The following is a 13,870-nucleotide window of genomic DNA, read 5'->3' on the forward strand; positions in this document are numbered from 1 at the left end:
AACACTTCCAGCCATCGTTGTGTGATTAGGTAAGTGTGACCTGTGGTGCAAAAGTTCTTTGAGTCCCATTTAACTATGACATTGGCTCTTTAAAAACCATCTTTTTTTGTGACTATTTTCTACAACATATCTGGTACAATCGGAAAAAAAAGCGATACAGAACATATAAACAACACTATGAGAATAAACCAGAATACCTTTGGGAATTGAAATCTCAAACAATGTCATCCAAAAATCGTGGTCATGAGATGAAACCCCCCCCCCCCCCCCCCTCTCCCACCGGATTGTTGATGGACGGTTTGCCTCCCCCCACCCCCTTGCTCCCTATCCCTCTTCCTGCATCTTATCCCATCTCTCCCCCTATCCCTTTCCAAGCCCGGCGCAGTCTAGGCCTGTGAAGGCTGTTTCGTCATGAGCCGGGGATCCGGCCGAAGATTTCTGCCTTTTAATAAGACAGTTTTTTCTTACCACTGTAACTTTTGCTGCTTTGCTAAAGTGCTCATGATAGATAGGCCAGGTCTTTGTAATATAACAATGAGTAAGGTCTTTTACCTCCTTTTTGTAACATAACAATGAGTAAGGTCTTTTTACCTGCTTTTTGTAACATAACAATGAGTAAGGTCTTCTTACCTGCTCTTTTGTAATGTTAACAGACATGTGTCTTGAGATAACACTTGTTATGAGTTGACGCTATACAAAAATAGATTGAATTGAATTGAACTGAAAAAGACAGTTTTTGTGTTTTATATACCCATATATTTTTAGATTGAGAGAATGAGCATATGAGATAAAATAATGCAAAGCCTACTTATTGGATGGAAAGTAACAACTAGCCTTTCTCATGGGCCTTATTATAGGCCCAACTTTTTTCAAATGTTATTCATGCTCTACCATTTTTCTATCATGCAAAGTTGTGACTTATTTTTCTTTGTACACAATGCGGGAAGCAGCCTTCCATAGTTTTTAGAGCCAAAGCTGTCATTATCAGGTGATGCATAATATTAGACCGTGAACGCCCACTTTTGGTTTTTTTTTTTTTTTAAAGTGACACATCATCTTAATAGAAGATCTTTGTTACTACAGCTAACCCCCCCCCCCCCCCCCCCCTCTCTCTCTCTCTCTCCCCGCTCTCCTCCCACTCCCTACTCATCTCTGTGAGCTCGAGACTCTTCCCCCTCTCACTGCCTTCACGAGCTCTCCTGCCGAAACCTACGCGAGGCGGCCAGTGAAGCGCGAGCCTATCCCCCCTTCTCCCAACATGGCTACAGTGGTAACCTCGACCAGGTTCACGGACGAATATCAGCTGTATGAGGAGCTCGGAAAGTAAGCGACCGTCACCCGCGCTGCTGCTGCTGCTGCTGTTCTTGTTGCATTCAGTGTGTGTGCGTGTGTGTATGTGTGTATGTTTGCACGTTTATCTCTTCTCTGCTGCTGCTTTTGTGTGCGCTTACTTCAGTGTTGACAAGGCACGAGAGGGGGGGGGCTGTCAAAAAACATGGGTAGGGTATTAAGAGACACCTGAGCAACAAAAAGCTGTAGACAGGTCAGGTTCATGTGAAGCCCCACACGGTCTTGCATTTAATCCCTGAATGCGTATTTAAAGCTGTATCGCATCTTCCGGACTCTCTTTGTAACAGAAAAGGTGCGAAAACAGCCGCGTGCTGGAAACAACTTGTTTGTCAATTCACCTGCATGTAGCACGCGCCGTTGCCTGGTGGCATCCTCGCGCTCCTGTTTAATCATTCAGCGCTGTTTTTGTGCATTTCTGAGCACACTGCAGGGAAACTGTGTATGTCAAGCAACTAGGAGAAAAAAAATGAAGACACGATCCATTGCTGCAAACAAACAAACAAGCGCGCACGGTTTCACATTATGGACGTGCGATAATCTACTGCATTCAGGATTAAAAACCTTTAGAGGACGCATAGGTTACAGTGTATATTCTGGCTACAAAGCCACTTTGTAACATCTAATCTCTGCGTGTGGCTAATAGAGCTGCTCCGCCTACCAATACAGCCGACAGCATGAGGTTAAAGGAGCAGTGTGTGAAATATTACCAGCAATTTTGTAAGACAAATAATTCCTTCTTTCTAAAAAAAAAAAAAAAAAAATGCTGCCCGTTTTATGGAAAAATGACATTTCGATGTATTGTTTGCGATTTTTATTTGGAAAATATACAGGAAGTTATGGCAGTTATATGCATTATCATTCATGTTAATATATTCAATTTACTAAGAGAATTTCTGCCACTTTGGGACTTTAAACAAACCCCTGTCCTTTTTCTAACACACTTAATTCATTCCCCTCTGTGACTCTGACACCAGCATGACAAGTGGACAGAGTTGAGGTTGAGCGACATCTATAGCCTTGTTTTTTTGTTTTTAATGTTGTGTAATTTTGCATACAGTAACCAGCTCTGTGACGGTTACCTTTTTTTTTTTTAAATGAAAGGTAACAATCTCAAACCGCCTCTGACCCATATCTTTACTCTGTAGATGTACGGTGAAGCCACTAAAAAGCAGTCCTAAGAAGCAAATGCACTCCTTGAATGATCAATTTATTTAGCCACATTAATACCACAAGCAGGATGAAATCGCAGCTGAAAACAGGAATGCATTGCATAACCAAAAGCTGCTTCCTATGTCAAGGCAACATTTTCTTGGATAGCAGCAGTATATTGTCTACGTTTACAGGCAGGTGGCATGCAGACTATAGCTGTCAGTTACCAGTGTTTCAGTGTATTTGCACGTCCTGCATTGTGACAATTTCACATGCACTAAGCACAATGTCTATGCATATCTTATACAGCCTTAAACCCTTTTCTTCATGTGAGATAATAACGAGCTCTCTCCCTCCCTCTCCTGTCGAGCACGATCAGCCAGGACCTCTTCTCACATCTCATACTCAGAATATCAGACTGTATTAATTATGCATGCGACTTCCTCTCCCCTCTTTAGTTGTATGTGATTAATGCATGCCCTTTTTGTGTGACACATCTATCCTACAGTCTATTCACTTTCCCCTATGACACACACACATGTGATGCAGATTTGTGTCATGCCTGTGAAATGATTTTACTGGTCTGTCAGTCAGGTTTTTGATTTCTTTTACTTCAGGGGTGCCTTCTCAATCGTTCGCCGATGTGTTAAGAAGTCCACTGGCCAGGAGTATGCTGCCAAAATTATCAACACAAAAAAGCTGTCAGCCAGAGGTAAGTGCATCTGGTACTCCATTGTGTAGCTCAGCATTACAGTCAAGGATCAACCTGAATTTTTTCTAATTGTTGCTCAGAGGAGTCAGCTGAGCAGAAGGTTGGTTTGCTAAATTTCCACAAGTGCAGTGATCCAGGGGCTCTGTAATTCCTTGTCAGTTCAGATTCCTGGGAAGCTGGAGGTCTGCTGTTGTTGTACAATGGGACTCAGTGATCTTTGGCTGTTGTGTGTGTGCAACTATTTTTGGTTTGTTGTGGTTACTGCTGGTTATGTATTTGCGCCAGCTTGACCTTTTAGCCTAAAATATCCTCAAGTTTGACAGCAGCATACGATGAGATAAAGTTTGTTTCAGATGTGACAACACTGCCCTTAAAAAAACGATTGCTGGTATTTAGGAAGAATGCAAAAGGGCTAAAAATATGTCAAACAAAGCTAGAGACATCAGTAGCTAAAAAACAAGCCTGCAAGGTGCAAGGAGACTTCAAGGATCTACTGTGACCCTCTGTATTTATGTAGGGGTGATTCACACATTTTTCTCTTTCTGCATACATATGTGCCATAAGTCACAAAAAGCTAAGCTGGCAGGAAACTGAATAGCTGCATAAATAGTTACATGATCCTGTGTTTGGGCCTATCTATTGTTGCTAAATCCTCTGAGCTCATTTACCATTTGATGAGATTAAAAATGTCTTTGCAACTTAAAAACCAAAACTTAAAACATATGACCCAAGTCTTAACATTTTTCTTTTAAATTTGTGGTTTGTTCAGAATTATGATATCTGCAATGTCTTCGTGTGTGTGTGTGTGTGTGTGTGTGTGTGTGTGTGTGTGTGTGTGTGTGTGTGTGTGTGTGTGTGTGTGTGTGTGTGTGTGTGTGTGTGTGTGTGTGTGTGTGTGTGTGTGTGTGTGTGTGTGTGTGTGTGTGTGTGTGTGTGTGTGTGTGTGTGTGTGTGTGTGTGTGTGTGTGTGTGTGTGTGTGTGTGTGTGTGTGTGTGTGTGTGTGTGTGTGTGTGTGTGTGTGTGTGTGTGTGTGTGTGTGTGTGTGTGTGTGTGTGTCAGTGCAGCAGTTTAACACATGCTGAAATATCACCACCTGTGCCTCAGTATTTTGCGACAGATTTGTTGTCATGGTCATTAATCAGCCTGTAACACTGTCTGGTGTGTCAAAGCGTTCCTTCTGCCATGTACCGGAATCCCACCATCTTTGTCTGTTGATTATTTTGGTCGTCACATGTTTTTTCGTTTTGCACATGATCTCCATGGATCTGTCACTGTCTCTTTTTTCATCTCAGTGTTACAATATGTGGCAGACTGTGTGTATGCCGCGTATTTGGACTGAGTAAGCGTCAGAGCTGGGCCACCGTCGGGTTGAGTGATGACATGAGTCTCAGATCAGGGCCAGTTCTGGACTGATTGGGCTGCTCTTTTCCCAGGAGAGGACGCAGACCGAATTGCTCTGTCTCGCTCTGTGCCTCTCTGGCTGTCTCAAACACCCGCACCCAAGTCAACAAAAGATTGATTTGAGGAAAGATCTTAAAAACCTTTCTCACCAGGCAATTTGATCAAGTGTGGGTGCGTGGGTGCGTGTGTGTGTGGTAGTTTCTTTCTTGGCTATGGTCTGGAGCTAGTAACCCGGCAACAGCAGGGGTGAAACTCTTCATCCTATAGGCTGTCTGGCAGAGAGCGATCATGTTGTGTGTGGTGTGGTGGTGGTCGCAATTATCACACAGACGACTGCTCTTTTCTCACTTGAAGCACAAAGACAGTTGCTCACATTTTTTTCCCACCTACTTATCGGTTCTCACACTAAATTTGCACAAGGCCAGTCTGTGTACAGTTTGTCATTGTGAAGTACACACACACATTAGTCAGTTCTCCACTGTGCAATGTCCTTAATCAGAGCTGAAATATGCTGGTACTGCCTGTGTGTGTGTGTTTTTTTTAACAAACACAGGGAGCACGTTCAGTCTCAACCCCACACATTCACCACTTCTGAAGTACCGACAAAAAGACTAGAAGAAATGGTTATCCGAAGGTTTTTTTTCTTGTTTTTATCTAATGTTAATGTTTATTTCTAATATTTTAGGCTGTTTTTGTTGTTAGGGTTTTACAAGATTCTTTAATAATGAGATCTGGAAATTGTTCCAAAAAGATCAGTAGTCAGATAATCAGACAGGCTTCAGCCAGGCTGCAGGGTAGCCAGAGGGATGTTAAGAGGAGAACAAGGATAAACAAACAAACTTTCCATTGTAAACATTCGTTGCAGTTTACAAATTTGGTTCAACTTTGACCCACCTAAATTCATAGATTTGCAAGTATATGCAGTTATTCTAATACCATGGTTTATATCTCTTTTATATTTATGAAAGGCTGCTTGGAAAGTCACATTTTCATTGTCACCACATTTTGAACATCCAACATAAATCTGCTAAAATAACCCACCCTGAAACAGATTTTGTCTTCCTGGTAAAGACATGTTCTGGCTAGCTTGCAACCTGCCTCTCAGGCCTAGGCCTATAAAATGTGGCCACAGTTGACCACTGTTGTTGTTGTTGTTTTGTAAACTGGCAAGTTGGTTAAACTCCATTTAAACAGTTTCCCCAAGGCACTGAGTCTGGAGTGGACCTCCTTAAAGCTGAACTCTTTCTCACTTACATGATGCTGCTCTGGTACTGAAATGTGGCACAGATGTATTTAACTTGAATCAGTAACGTCACCTCTTGTTTTCCTGGAACCTTGAGTTTGATTAATAGAGGGGTAGTGCAGACACGGAACGGCTTCATAAGGAGAGCGAGAGAGAGGGATGCTTTCCAGCTTAGATCACTTCTAGCAGATATATATGTGTATATGAAAGGCTGTATTTAACATGAGACATCGCACAACAATCGATCAATCCGAGAAAGGACAGCGTAGTGTTGTAAGACCGCAGTAACCGAGACCAAGACGTCCCGAAACCAGAGTGCTCCAAGACCAAGGCAGGGCAAGACCGAGACACGACCAACAACCAATACGTGTTTGACCAGAAAAACTGTCAAACAGGCCCACCGGGAATTTCAAAATAAAGGCCAATAAAGATGACGATGTAGATCAATATTTGACCTTCCTGTGATTTAATTAGATCATTGGTCAACCAATCCATCTACGATCCAGATCGATGGATCGTTACAACTCGATTCATTTTGGACCTTAATTGCTTCATGATTAATGCGTCTACACTGACAGCCCTACTTATGATACATCGTTGTTAAAACTTCTGTTCTAAATCACCACATGACTAAAAGTGACAGAAGACGTTAACCAACACTTAAGCAATAAAAGCTAAACCAGCTCTGTTCACAGGGATGTTGTCTCGTCTTTTGACCAAATATTAGAAATGCTTCGATAGTTATATGGATTAAAAGTGGGATCGTTAAGGTAGTCTCAGTAGTGATATTGATTTGAATAAAAATGTTTGATCCCGATCTCTAGCCTTAATGGTGGCAATATCCCCAAAAATAAAAAAGCTAAGACACTCTGTGTGTCTCTGTTCCTGTAGTGTTTGGAAACACTGATATACGGTCAATTTTTAAGGTGCTTTGATGTTCGGGGAACTTTGGAGTATTGCTTTTTCTTGCGTGGTGTGTGCGTGGTTGTGTGCAGGCGGGATTAAGCCCTATTCTCTGTGGCTCAGGGAGGGCACATTGGCTGTTGGTGAGGTCAGCGATTATGGCTGGGTCTTGTGGCGTCACATGCATGCACACAGTCGCTCAAGCAGACACATAGACACACACGTGGTCTGTCACTTCCCCTCACATTCACACGTTTGCATCAACAAAGACACATGCTGTAAGGAACACGGATTATAAGAAATGTTGTTATTTTCAGACAAACGGTCAAACTTTTTTAGGGGCATAGATCTCCTCATTAGTCATACTTGAGTATTGGATTATCCTTAAAAAAAAATTTAGAAATCATATTTTGAGGTTTAAAATTTGAAATACTTTGGATTGAGTTGAGCTGAAATAAAGAGAGTTTAACTAACTGTTGTTTTAGCACTACTATTGTAGAAATTTAGTGAAGCACATTTTTGTGTCATGTTTCATCTGTAAATTTGATCAACTGATGCATCTTCATTAAATATTTGGAGACAAGCTCATTCACTTTCTGAAGGAGAGTCACCATAAAGACTGTAAACAATGGGGAAAGAACTAGCCTGACGTAATAAATCTGCCTACTTATGTTTAAAACATATTTTATCAACATATTATATATTGTTTGTTTCAAGTGTTCCATAAAAGCAAAATGTAAAAATGGAAACATTATTTCTTGGATAGATCAGTTAGGGCTAGCAAGCAACTATTTAACCAGGCTACTGAAGTGACTCCGTTTACGGAAGTAGATCATGTCAGTCATCATGGTTATTCTGAGGCAGCAGTCACAACCTGATAAAAACCGTGGGAAGCAGAAGTTAATAGGGAAGTGTGCCTGCAAGCTATACTGTTACTTTTACGTTAGTGATGGAGGGCTCTCAGGCTTTAGTGCACTCGCTGATAGAAAGAGCAGATAAAGTGTTCTCCTCTCTGTGTCTTTTATGATGAGACATGACTTCTGTTCATCTCGAGTGGAGGCTTGAATCCATTCTGTGTAAAGATAAAGAAACAGAAGTCAGTGGTTAGACTTTAAAAGAACAATAAAAAGGAAGTTATTGGGAGATCTTTTCATATCTCCTTTTTGGCAGTAGATTCATTACAGAAGCTCGTCTTAGAAAAACCCAAACCCTGCATATCTACATGTTTATCAGCACGTCAGCATTTGCTTTTCCCCCATCTGTCCGTTTATGGAGCTCACTGTCCTTAGCTGCTTTCACTGTATACACAGAAGACATCTCGGTTTAGTTAACTGAAGATCGGTTAATTGAATTCAGGCACAGTTTCAATGTATGTCACCTACATTTTCAGAGCACACTAAGCTCAATACAAAATCATTTTAGTTACACATGTTAAACAGGAAAAGAGAGAAATTGGACTTGAAGTTACTGAAAATGTGCATCTTTTGTCTTGTACGAGTGAAATATGAGCTGTTCACCGGCCTGTAAAGAATTCCATGTTTATTGAAGTAAGAGCACATCTTCTACTTTAAACAATCATTTGACTTGAACTCAATCTGTGTAGACATTAGAAACAAAAGAAACACTGTTGACAATGTGATATATCTTGGAGTTGATTAATGTTATTTTTAGCGACAATTATGTGTCACGAATTGTGTGTATTTTTACACTGCTATTAGGTAAGGCCTTCTGATGTCAATGAAAGAGAGAAGGAGAAAGAGGGAGGAGAGGCTGGCGGCACTCGTCCCTTCTGTTGAATTATTGAGGTGCAAGGCTGCTTGGCTCTTACTTGGACCAGAGCACAGGAGTGGACCCTCACACTTATTTTTCTTTTCCTCAGATTTTCTGTCACGTGTCTCATTTCTCCCTTCAGCCATTGTATCTTGTTTTTTTTATCTAGTTTTTTTCCTCTTCTTCCATCTTTCTAGGCACAGTCCCTCTTCCCTCTCTGCATGACTGCCACATTGCAGGCCATGCAGGCAGACGACGTGTGTGTGTGTGTGTTTTTTCAGGCTTTTGGTGGGCTTCTGCACGCTGGAGGCTGATTGGCGGAGGGTAGATAAACGTAGCAGCGCAGTGAATGTTTAATGGGACCAACTGTGAATATTTGATAAAAGAGAGAGAGCCATATATGGAAAAGGGGGATTATACACTTTAAAGCATAAATACTGGATTGCAACACATGCATGATGTGGCTCTTCCTCCTGTCTTATGAAGGCTTTCAAACTACATTGTGTTGTAAGTGATGCTTTTGTCAGTAGTGCGTTCTGAGGTTCAGTGTGTTTCTTCCAGGACTCCCCCTGTCATTTTCATACTGCCCTCTTTTTCTTTATCTGCTCACCATTATCCCCCTTGTCCAGAGCATATGGTATCAATAAAGAGCCAAATTTAATTAAATTTTAATTTGCCATCTAGTACTATGTAGGTCCAATCAAGGCGAGTGATTAATCACAAGAAAGTCACTTTTTGTTTTTTAAAAATAAATTTTTTAGGCTTTTTGCCTTTTTTTTGTTGGACAGAAAATCTGAGGAGAGAGAGTCAGGGATTAACAATTTTTTTTGGATATGAGTTCAACAGATTTTATGATTAAAAGAAGAGAAGATGTGGGGCTTTGGTTATGATCATTTGGTTGAGCGGGTGCCCAATAAACAGACCCTTAGCCCTGTTTCCACCAAGCGGTCTGGTTCAGCTCGGTCTGGTAGTCATTTCTTGGCATTTCCACCGTCAAAAGTTGGAAATGGTACCAAATTAAGGGATCCGTACCGTCCTACTTTTTTGGTACCCTTCTGTTGGGGTGCCAAGGGTATCGATCCGACCCTAAAGGGTCACTTTGGTTTAGTGTGTCCTGTTCTTCTTCTTCTTCGTTGAACTTATTCAATAGCTGGCTACTGTGTTGGGTTGCTATGATGTATGATACGATACGATACACTTTATTGTCCCCTTGGGGAAATTTGTGTTGGACTTGCAGTGCTGCCAAACATTTAGTTACTTCCAATCAATAAATAACAACAATTCAAAAACCACATAAACAAACAGGCACATACCAATACAGGGCAACACAACATATATTCCACATTACCCATAAGATCTGCAAAAACACAGCATGAGAGATAAAAGACAAAGGTAAGAAAATATAAAAAAGCATACAGGGACACCATGACGCTATTGCACAACCTACACAGCTTTACCAAACATTATTCAGAATTTTTATCGACGTGGGAACATAAGAGTTTTTAAAGCGGTTCAGTTTATATCGGGGGACTCTGTATCGTCTGCCAGAAGGTAGAAGCTCGTACTCAGAGTGGAGGATGTGAGACGGGTCAGACAATTAAACACTATTACATAGCTGACGAGACTATCTCTTTCTGGCTGACACTCTGTTTAACAAATAAGGTTATGGTTGGTTGTGGAAATGCAAGCAAGACCAGGGTTTACCTTACTAAACTGTACCAAACTATACTGAACCAAGCTGGAACGCTTGGTGGAAACGGGGCTTGTCGCAGGCTCAAATCCCAGGCCTGATGGTCTTTGGTGCATGTGTATGGCCTTTCTCTTTCCCTGTATTTTATCTTCAGCTTTCTTTGCATTAAAAGGGCAAAAGCCTAAAATGATCTTAATAAGAAAAAATATTACATCCGTTTGTTTACAACTGTTGTTCATCAAACGGATAATGAATACTCCATGTTCAAGTGTGAATCTCAAATATAGCTGTCTGAGGCCGAGTTGTGTTATGGGTAATGTAGCCATTGCTTTAACAAGGAAGAAGAATCTTTGCATTGATTCTGATCTTTTATCTTCAATTATCTGATGTGGGTTAATGTCAAAATGTCAAACAAGTTAAATTGCTAAATAGGATTTATGTTTTTGTGCTCTTAAGGGTTCCTCTTTAACACACCTGGCAGATGTATGTATGGCAAGAAGAGGTCAAAATTCAAGTGACACTTATAGAGAACGTCTTTATAGACTGACAGGTTTCAGTTTCTGGTCTTCATCAGGGTCATCAGTATAACCTATCACTGGGACTCTCCTTATCATTGGAGGACATTTGCCACCAAAGTGAAATACTACATACTGTGCTACTTCTCTGATGCGTCTGTTGTCTATTAACTCAGCTCTAGCTCTGTAGCTTTTCCGTCTAAAGTATGTCAAATGACATGTTTTGAAAATGTTATGTACTAAATGGTGTATGTGGTTATCTCGATAAGGCATGTGTAACTCAGTGTGATCATTTTCTAATAGGTTTTAAAGCACAGTAGGGGCTTTGACCTGTCATTAGCCATCCATGTAGCTTGTTTATTAATGAGATGTTCTGTTTGAAGCTTTACATCTTGAACAGTGGAAACAACACAAGTGAAATCAACTTGATAGTAGCTTAAGTCTTACACCGGGTGGCGTGTCTTTTGCATACTTCTGAGTATTGTGGTTGCCTTGATGTTTCATATAAGGTGATATTGCCAAATCATTCCTTAATGGTTATGAGCTCAGTGTTTCTAAACACTGCTTTTTCTGCCTCACTTACCGTCTCTCATCACATCACTCTTCTGCTCACATCTCACTCAGCAGTCTACTTTAAAAGGTGGCGAATATTGATCAAGGCCACAGACATGCTCTGTCTACACAGCATGCCACTTTACATATCCGATCATTATTTATTGGTGCTTTTGACTTATACAAGCTGTAAACCAGGTGTAACAACAGAAGCAGGAAAACAAACTGACATCCAAATTTGGCTGTAAACACAAAGAAACACAACAAAATGATCTGTGCAAATATTTATTCACCTTTCATCGTCATTATTATCTCTATTGACTAAGGTCTCTTTGCACAAGGCTTCTGTTTCCCAAAAGGAGGATGTTTAACCAGCCACACACGAACACACACCCAAAGTTGCTCATACATTCACATATACGTACACGCACAGTTGATTGTTCTCCTGTCAGTGCGATGCTTTTCAGTTGTCTGTTTGATAGTAGCTCTTGGTTAACAAAAGACAGCTGTCTGCAGGCTCTTAGCCAAGTTAAAACCATTCAATTCCAGTGAAAGCTGTTCTGTTTGTTTCAAAGCAGTTTGTAGTGTCCCTATGAATGGAGTCAAGTGTGTCATGGCCTTACCGTTCAGTTGGAGTGCATACTCCTGTTGACTGGCACAACACCAACACAGTTTACATTTTTGACTGCTTCCACTGTTAGGATAAAATAGTCTTTCATAATACAATTCCTCTCACAATAATTTGTGTAATTGATGGTGATGCAGATTTTGTTCACCATTATCAGCTTTCTCCATAGAGCCTGTTAGCATAGCTTTCAAGCAATATGGCGGACAGTAAGTTTCGATTCTGGGAGTGAGTTCCCACCCACTGATCTGTGATTGGTCTGTAGCTTCAGTGGTCGAAAATATGAGGAACTAGCGTTGTAGTTTTACCCTGATAACCGCAACAGCTTCCAGTGATGTAAAAATCGTCATTTTGCGTCACTGGAAGCTCCTTTTCAGACTTAGAAATACAAAGATTTCTCATCTCACGGGAAAATGAGGGCGGGATGCACGACCATTCAAAAATACTACCAGGTTTCTAATGATACAAAGCTTGATGCAAATGGGTGAAGTATCCCTTTAAATCTTCAGTGAGGAACTCTCATTTTAATGTCAGCCTTTGCAACTCCTGGGGCTAAATTGTATCTTCATTCTCACAGCTGATCTTGTCCTGTACATGTGTAAGTAGTTTTCTGAGGTTAGTCTACTTGCTAATGATTGCGTTTGCTTTCATAGGTCATATAGAGGCATCAGTATTCATTTCAAATGGTTGGATTTTAGGGCAAAACATTTTTTTCACTAGAAAAAAATATTTATTTCATCCTTCAGACAACAATCTCTAAAGACCCTGTGTTTTTCTTTTGGTGAACCCCAATGGGGCTGAGTTATAAAAGTAGGGTAATACATTTTGGCCTCATTTTCATTTTGCTTTGTATTATTGACTGTGTGCCCATCTGATTGTGGATTTGTTTGATGGAATTTGTTAAATGGAACTCTTTTTTTTGCTGCTTACTTTAAATGCTATAAAAGGATTAGAAAAACACAGTACCTTTCACACACTAGTGAACAGTGATATGTTAGCTTAGCAAACCAATCCCTGCTGGGTGGTGGGAAGAGCATCCTAAATGTAACTGCTTGTGATTTGTTCCTGCCAATTTGGCTATTGACACCCAGTTGTACAACTGAAAATAGACTTTTTATAATTGAACCTTTTTTTTTATTACCACTGTGTTCAGAGATCTCTTTTTCAAGGGAGTCCTGGCCAAGAGTTGCAGCATTCTATTTTTGAGCTTTTTGTGCCTTTTAATGGAGAGATAGGACAGTGGATAGTTGGAATCAGGGAGAGAGTGTAGGGAATGACATGCAGGAAAGGAGCCACAGGCTGGATTTGAACCTGGGCCGCCCGCTTGGAAGACTACAGCCTCCATACATGGGGCGTGCGCACCAACCACTGTGCCACCAGCGCCCCAAGTTGCAGCATTCTTAAAGGGCCCATATTATGCTCTTTCTGGTTTTATATGCTCTTTAGTGTGTTTTCCATGTGTGGCTCGTTGTGGCAAGCCCAGCAGCTCATGTTGCACGCCCATTAACTTCTGTAGCACGCCCACGATATGACGTAGCCTGCGGTAGCACAGTAGTGCTAAGGTGCTAATGTTTACGCTCCCCTCGGACGGAGCCAAAGTGGCTGCATTCCCAATATGGTAAAAGGGGCGGGACATTTCCGAGAACCATGCTGAGCGACTGACCAATTACGGCAGTGCTGACAGGCCGACCAATCAGATCAGACTTAGCACACGTGGGGACTCTGAACGTGGGCACTTCAGAGCCTTGGAGAGAGAGTCAGAAGCGAGTCGGTGCATGGAGCGGCAGTTCATGAAAACAGACACTTTTTTAGAACTTTAGCTATTGTGAACATACTTTAGTAGGTAAATAGATTAAATATACGAACCCCAAAAAGGGCATAATATGGGCTCTTTAATAACCTAACAAACATGAAATGGAAAGTCTTTAAGACCGTTACGCGAAATTGGTTTGTACATTT

At 41.1% G+C, this 13,870-nt stretch overlaps 1 protein-coding gene across 32 annotated transcripts in view; it reads left to right on the forward strand.

Annotated features, from left to right (window-relative positions):
- The first annotated feature begins 1,133 nt into the window (after nt 1-1,133).
- Nucleotides 1,134-13,870, forward strand: part of camk2g2 (calcium/calmodulin-dependent protein kinase (CaM kinase) II gamma 2) — a 61,519-nt gene continuing 48,782 nt past the window's right edge. For 18 of the 32 annotated variants that reach the window (XM_065959538.1, XM_065959539.1, XM_065959540.1 and 15 more), the window contains exons 1-2: nt 1,135-1,323; nt 3,117-3,211. In XM_065959538.1, coding sequence (XP_065815610.1) covers nt 1,259-1,323; nt 3,117-3,211 — 160 coding nt within the window. In that variant the 5' untranslated portion in view covers nt 1,135-1,258. Of the gene's footprint in view, nt 1,324-3,116; nt 3,212-13,870 lie in introns of all 32 variants that reach the window. The other 14 variants (XM_065959522.1, XM_065959523.1, XM_065959526.1 and 11 more) reach the window with 1 other exon arrangement.

This window comes from Labrus bergylta, chromosome 10 (assembly GCF_963930695.1).
Source record: "Labrus bergylta chromosome 10, fLabBer1.1, whole genome shotgun sequence".
NCBI lineage: Eukaryota > Metazoa > Chordata > Actinopteri > Labriformes > Labridae > Labrus > Labrus bergylta.